Source organism: Aptenodytes forsteri, unplaced genomic scaffold, assembly GCF_000699145.1.
Source record: "Aptenodytes forsteri isolate BGI_AS27 unplaced genomic scaffold, ASM69914v1 Scaffold103, whole genome shotgun sequence".
Classification (NCBI taxonomy): domain Eukaryota; kingdom Metazoa; phylum Chordata; class Aves; order Sphenisciformes; family Spheniscidae; genus Aptenodytes; species Aptenodytes forsteri.
The window spans coordinates 505,708-512,946 of NW_008796051.1; the positions used below are offsets into that span (position 1 = coordinate 505,708).

The window sequence follows — 7,239 nt, forward strand, 5'->3', positions numbered from 1 at the left end:
GGTGGTGGATGCCCCATCCCTGGAAACATTCCAGGTCAGGTTGGACGGGGCTCTGAGCAACCTGATCTAGTTGAAGATGTCCCTGCTCATTGCAGGGGGGTTGGACTAGATGGCCTTTAGAGGTCCCTTCCAACTCAAACTATTCTATGATTCTACATCAGTTCCAGCAAATGGTAATTTTAGCAGGATCAGCTCAGCATAGAAGTAGGACAAGAGAATCTGTATGTGGTGGAAGCCACTTTGTGGTACCTTTTCCCACCATGCAGCAAACTCTTATGGTTCAGCTGAAGACCAGCCTGCAGAACTGAGGCAGGCCTCAGCTGGAAGTAAACCAGCTTATGTCTGCCACCATTACCTTTCTTTTTTCTTTTTTTTTCTTTTTTTTTCTTCTTTCCTGTCCCTTGCCTTTCTCTAGAGCTTGCAGTATTTGGATGTGTCCGTCCTGGGTGACCTGGTTCCTCGGCTGTGTGACCTGATCAAAAGTGGAGTAGGCCTTGGCACAAAGGTATGTCTGTGATTTTAATAGTTCATTTGGAGATGGAGAAGGGAACAGAGAGCAGTGTCAATGTAAATACAGTTCTTTTGACTGTCTCTTTTAAATTAAAAAAGTGATAGCTTGGGCTCATTCATACTGGAGTCATTTTTTGTCTGAGTCTCAATCCACCTACATTACTTGTGATTTCCTAAATTTGTGCTGCCTTAACCTCCCCTGGGCTACATGGCTGTTGTGTTCTGTTACACCTGAGTGCAGAAGGTTGTCTTTGATAGCTGTAAATCTTCCAGGATCATCTATCCTGAGTGTGGGTCCTGGTAGCTTTTTTACTTCCTAATTCAATTCTTGTCATTCATTTGTTACAAACTGTTTTTCTGCTTCTACCCTTGGCTCACGGCTTATCAGGTCAGAGGCTTGGTGGGCCTAGATCGTGTCATACAAGTGCATATAGCACTGCAGCAAGTATTAACAGTAATAACCAGGGGCTAATATTGTTTAATCTTACCTTTGTTTTCCCTTGCAATCTTCCAGGGAGGCTGTGCCAGTGTAATTGTGTCATTAACCACACAGTGTCCTCAGGACTTAACACCTTATTCAGGTAAGGTTTGTTTCTAGTGTCAGGTTTTAAAGGTGCTTTTTGTTGCTGTTCTGCAGGTAGCATTTCCTCCCTGTTGGCCTTTGACTTTACCACAAGAATGATCTTAACGTGTGTATTTTCCTCAGAGAGCTGTTTGAAGTTGCCTTGTGCTTATGAGGCTGGCATGCTGGGGATAGGTCCTGGGGATGTTAAATACCTCACCAAGTTGGAAGGGGCAGAGGAAGGAGTTGAGTGAATTCCCTCGTGCCCAGCAGGAACAGACGGAAATATCTCTAGACTTTCTTGGAGCAGACTAACAGTGCCTGCGTAAGTGCAGCACTGTCAATAAGCACTTGTTCCTTCAACTTGAGCTATGGAAGGACCATAAACAGGGACTTTGCTTCCTTGGATCTTAGGCTTCTCTTTACAATTTATTGTGACTTGATAGTACAGAGAAGGTCACCTTTGTTGCAAAACAGAAATAAAGCTGAAACCATGATCAGCTGAGATGCTCATGTCATGGGAACATTGTCAGTCAAGGTGTGCAGGCTGAGGCCGGCATAACACCAGCTTCTGCTGAGCCTTGCTGTGTTATGCTGTGCACTTGTTTAAACATGAGGACCAGACAGACCTATAACCCCGCAAACTTGCGATGAGGAAAAATGCATAAATTCAGACAATCTAGTGAAATGCAGGCTATTGTCATTCTTGCCACAGCAATAAAAACGTGATACTTCTGATAAAGCAAAGTCTCTTCCAACAGGCAAACTTATGAGTGCTTTACTCAGTGGCCTGACTGATCGCAACAGCGTGGTACAGAAGTCTTTTGCCTTTGCTATGGGGCATCTAGTCCGGGTGAGTGGGGGTTTGAGATGGTTTTAGGTTTTATTTTTCTTTTTTGTTGGGTTTTTTTTTTTTTGAAGTGTTTGAGTGATTTCAGTCTCTTTCCTGTTACAGACTTCCCGGGACAGTAGCACTGAGAAGCTGCTGCACAAACTCAGCAGTTGGTACATGGAGAAGGAAGGTATGTTGCTTTTCGTGTGTTCAGTTACAGAATACAGTGCAGAAAAAGTTCCTGGTGATAGCAAAAGCTGGTAAAGAAACATTTCTATATTGTGATGCTTGGTTTCACTGGCTGAATACTTCCTGTGCATCATCATACAATGGTGTGCATTCCTCTGCTTCCCAAGAGGCAGAGCAAGCTATTAAAGGAAAATCCTGCTTTCCAGTCATAGTGTGTGGTTGTTTTGTTCCTTCAGAGCCAGTTTACAGAACAGGCTGTGCTTTAACTGTGCATGCTATGGGACGCTACAGTCCAGACGTAGTGAAGAACCATGCCAAACATGTGCTGCCATTGGCTTTTCTTGGCATGCATGAGGTTCCTGATGAAGAGAAAGGAGAGAAAGAGAATTCTACTCTGTGGACTGAAGTTTGGCAGGAAAATGTACCTGGTAAGTTGTGTTAAGAGTGGTAAAAGCTTTCTGGGAAGCATTGGGCAAGAAATACCATGCTTTCTGGAAATCCATTTTGGAAATACAGAGTTCTCATGGTAAGAGATGTGGAAAGCTTGTTTCCGTTTTCTTCCTTGCTAAAGATGTACTGTATGAGTTTTGGCAGGTTAGCTTCTCTGTGGCTATTTAAAATCATTACAGAGGTGTTGATCGCTGAGCATACACAGACACAGTCAGGAGAAGTATTTTAAAGATTGTGAGGCACTGAATGCCACTGTAATATGGCCCTGATCGTGGCACAGATACCTGGACATCTTTGGAAATTTTGATGCCAGCCTTTAAGGGCTGCTGCACACTCTGAAGTTACAGGAGACTTTGGCCTGTGTCTCAGGTTGGAGATCTCTCTGGTGATGCCTGTGATTTTAACTTCAGTGAATGAATCTACGCTATAGAAGGGCTATTTTGCCATGCTTTCTGACTGTAGAGGAAGATCTGGATGCATGGTGAAATGGTTTTGCTGGCTCCTTCTCTGACCTGATTTCAGATCTTGTCCCTCAGTCACCAGATTACTTTTCTGGCGTTTGGGAAAGGAGCTGCAAAAAAGTTTTCCTGTGACCTGTTCTTGAAAAAAAGAAAGTTATATTCCTTAGAAACAGACTAACACAATGTCTAGTGTCTGCCATATGGAAGGACTGAGACGAGCTCTTTGTCTAGATACATGCTAAAGATTTTGTTTGGAAGCATGTAGAAAACAGAACCCATCTTCAGTCAGCCTGGGAGGAATTCTTCACTCCTGTGCCTGAAGTAGGCCTTGCTGATATGTTTCATGACCAAAAAAAAGATAAATCTGTAACTGCTTTTGTTTGTTTGTTTGTTTTTTTAAATAAGATCAGATTTTTGTCTTGGTTTTTGTGGCAAAATTATGCTTTTCCTCTGACGTGCAGGTACTCAGGGTGGCATCAGACTGTATATGCAGGAGTTGATAACCATTACCCAGAAGGCTCTGCAGTCCCAGTCCTGGAAGATGAAAGCCCAGGGAGCAGCTGCCATGGCATCAGTTGCCAAACAGACAGGGTCCCTTGTACCACCACATCTGGGAATAGTGCTCTCCGCACTGCTGCAAGGCCTGCCAGGCAGAACCTGGACTGGGAAGGTAAAAAAGGAACTGGCACCTCATGGATCGCTGTGAGCACCAGCATGTGGCCCTCGAGCCAGGAAATGCAATGTTCTGTGCTGCAGAGCAGCACGTGTAGGAACTCTGGCTTAGGGAGTCTGCCTTTGCCCGGCATTTAGCAGACATAAAAATGACAGGGAAGATAAGTAGGTGGAGTTGGGTTCCCACTTAGACTACTTCCACTACACCATATTCTGGTCTTGAGGGGTACTAGCTTGTGCTCAGAGGTGCTACAAGGCCCCTTTCCACTGCCAGTTTAGTGCAAGTGGAAAGCCAAGTCCTCTGCAGCCTCTACAGCAGGAGTGGCAGGAGCCAGACGTTCCTTCTCTAGGCTGGTGTCATGGGTGTATTTCTCCACTACCTCTTGCAGTGGAGTACAAAGGTTTCCCCTGTGTGGCAGGACTGTGCCATTTGGCTGTGTAGCATTTCTCAGTGGTATCTGTTTTACTCATTGCAGGAGGAGCTGTTAAAGGCCATTGCCAGTGTCGTCTCTGCATGCAAGTAAGTGTCTTGAAAGAGGTGGTACCCTCAGGATCTGGGATCTCAAAAAGGAGGTTGTTGCACAGTGTTGTCGCCTGTCTGGTGCTAAGGAGACTCTAGAAAGTTGTGAACGCCATCCTGATCTCCCATCAGCATGTGAGGAGTCTCTCTCCACTCCGCTTGTCAATGTGTGGGTCACTGGTGAGAGCTGGGAGGGACAAGTGGTGCTTCAGAGGGACCTGCAGAGGTAAATGGTTGATTTAGGGCAAGGAAGAGGATGTTGAGAGGCCCGAATTGCTAAGAAGAAAGAAGAGACTAAGGGAAAGGATGGACACCTTAAAGGGGAAAAGAGAGGAAGAGGCTGAAGAAGAATGAGGGGGGAAAGTGCATTGGAAGCATATGAGGAAAGACAGGAAAGAAAAACAGGGAGAACAGACAGGGTAGGAGTGAAGAAGAGCACCAGAGTGTAACTTCAGTTACAACTGTTGGTAGGCAACCCTGTGCCTGGACACAGGAATTGCTTCCTATCTGTGGGAAGGGATTAATGTGGGTCTGATCATTTCTGTGTGCTGTGTGTTTCAGTGCAGAGCTGCAGAAGTCAGTGCCTGGCCAGCCCACCGTCAATGATATTGTCCAGGCTGTCCTGAAAGAATGTCGGAAAGAGAACCTGAAGTATAAGATGGTGGCACTGCGCTGTGCGGCTGGGGTGCTGCAGGCGACAAAGGAAGACCGGTTCCAGGAGCTGGCAGATATCGTCTTTCCCATGATAAAGAAGGTGACAGTTCAGCTTCTTGAGTTTTCCCTCTTTCAAAACAAAACACCCAAGTGGTGACAGTCTGGCTGATGCTGTTACGTACACACCAGGCTTCTGCTCAGAAGGCTGCTGATGTGAGGAATACCCCACACTCAGCCAGATCCTTGGTGGGCCTGAATACCAGACCTGGGGTGAGCCCTGGGGGGGTTATACCTCTGCTGCCCAAATTCTGAATTAGCCCAACTGTTCTCTAGGCATAGTCCTTCCTGTGGTGTCCAGCATTGCCCCAATACAGCATTAAAAGTTAATTCCTGGCTGTTCTACAGGCAGCAAGAGACTCCTAGGAAGCTGTGTAGAGTGCTTTTGTTTAGTATCTGCGGTGCTTCGCAGCTCTGCAAGTGGGACTCGTATAGCACAGGGAGATGTTTGGATGCAAGGCCACCGAGCCTGCTGTGCACTTCTGCAGGCTGCCGATAGCGCCAGAGCTACCGGTGGCCAAGGGGGCCTGTGCTCCGTCTGTATGGAGGCACGGACTGGGTACAAGGACTGGCGTGCACAGACTGCAAGGGAAGACTGAATTGCACTGAAGTGTGTGGCCTGCCCTCATCCCTCTGTCGATCATACCTTCCCCCCATGGCCTCCACAGAACTCTCTTGAGAGCATGGGCACGGGTTTACCAAAGCATGATGAAGAGGACGAGGACACGAGAGAGAAAGAGGTGCAGATGGAGTCCCTGATCTGTGCCTTCGAGACCCTGGGCAAAGCCTGGCCGAGGAGCCCGGAGACACAGCGTAAGTCAGCTGACGATGTGCAGAGTGAAATTTCTTGTCTCAAACTGTTTCCTCTTAAAAATGAAAATGGGGAGGAGGGAGGGACCTGGAGATCATGAGGGGAGTGGGGAGGCTTTTGAGAAGGTGCAGGATCTTGCTGCCTGCAGCCTGCAAGATCTTCAGTGAGAAAGCTGCCCCAACAGCTTTCCCACAGAGTGGCGCATCCTTGGGGAAATTGCTTTACTGTTGTCTTAAATTCACTTCACCAAAGTGTTCTGAGTTTGAAGACAAGCAGGATGCCTGAGGTGGCTTGCCTAATCAAAAGCACCCTACTCCTGCTCACGTTTATGTTTGCATTAAAGCTGGTATGAGGTGGAGGAACTGGGTATATTGGGGAAAAAAATCCAGGTTGCTTTTATTAGCATGCCAGAATGTGAAACGCAGCTGTTTATCTTCCAGTGTTTGTTAATGAGAGTGTTGATGTGGTGAAGATTTTCAGGGTCACTTGTTACAGGATGTTGACTTGGTCACACGCAATGACTAGCTTGATGTCACTTGGAGAGGAGCACAAGGAACACCTGGGAGACAGAGCAGGAGGTGTTTCCTTCTGCCTTTCCCCGTGGTAACGCAATGACATCCTTATTTTTCTGTAGGTTGCTATCGCCAAGAGTTTTGCAAGTTAATGTGTGACCGTCTGAAACTCAGCACGTGGAAAGTGCAGCTTGGAGTGCTACAAGCCATGAATGCCTACTTTCAAGGGTAATTCTCCTTTCTGCAATACTTTTTGATGATCCTTCTTTTCTTTGTTGCTTCAAACTGCTTAATGAAATTGAGGATGACACTGGATTCTCAGAGGAAGTAGAGCAGACTTCTGTCCCAGTGGTGCAGGGTGTCTGATAGTGTTTTTGCATTTGACAGGCTAATGCTGTTTGATGAGGAGCACTCAGACCCAGTGGCTTTGACAGAAATACTGTTGGAAACCTGTTCATCTATCACCCATTCTTTAGGTAAATAGACTTCTCCCGGTTTGTGGTCAATGATGAATTGCTTGTTAATATATTCTTCCTCTGGGGGCTGGCTGGTAGAGGACGTGCAGAATAAGCATAAGCTGTCAGAGATAACGTTTTGCCCTTCCTTGCACTGCGCTGTGATAATTCTGATTATCACAGCTGTTCAAGATAGTACTATGCAGGGTGCTGTGCACAGAGAAGTAAATTCCTCTGGTGCAAGAGAGCTTTGAAAGGGGAGGGAGAGGCAGACAGCAGACTCTGTGCAACCTCTCAGGAGTTGTCGTAGTTTAACCCCAGCTGGCAACTGAGCACCACACAGCCGCTCGCTCACTCTCCCCCCTCCGCAGTGGGATGGGAGAGAGAATTGGAAGAGTAAAAGTGAGAAAACTCGTGGGTTGAGATAAGAACAGTTTAATAATGGAAATATAATATAATAATTGTAATAAAAGAATATACAAAGCAAGTGATGCACGATGCAATTTCTCACCAACCACCGACTGATGCCCAGCCAGTCCCCGAGCAGCGGCCCC

General features: G+C 46.6%; 1 protein-coding gene across 1 annotated transcript in view; it reads left to right on the top strand.

The window, feature by feature from the left end:
* The window catches only part of KIAA0368 (KIAA0368 ortholog), a 62,878-nt gene that overhangs the window by 50,732 nt on the left and 4,907 nt on the right, over positions 1 to 7,239 (top strand). Inside the window, exons 38-48 of the mRNA XM_009286257.1 lie at positions 416 to 505; positions 1,025 to 1,091; positions 1,834 to 1,925; positions 2,028 to 2,094; positions 2,330 to 2,521; positions 3,466 to 3,674; positions 4,153 to 4,196; positions 4,758 to 4,950; positions 5,576 to 5,720; positions 6,353 to 6,458; positions 6,618 to 6,706. Of these exons, the coding sequence (XP_009284532.1) occupies positions 416 to 505; positions 1,025 to 1,091; positions 1,834 to 1,925; positions 2,028 to 2,094; positions 2,330 to 2,521; positions 3,466 to 3,674; positions 4,153 to 4,196; positions 4,758 to 4,950; positions 5,576 to 5,720; positions 6,353 to 6,458; positions 6,618 to 6,706 (1,294 nt within the window). The remainder of the gene's footprint in view (positions 1 to 415; positions 506 to 1,024; positions 1,092 to 1,833; positions 1,926 to 2,027; positions 2,095 to 2,329; positions 2,522 to 3,465; positions 3,675 to 4,152; positions 4,197 to 4,757; positions 4,951 to 5,575; positions 5,721 to 6,352; positions 6,459 to 6,617; positions 6,707 to 7,239) is intronic.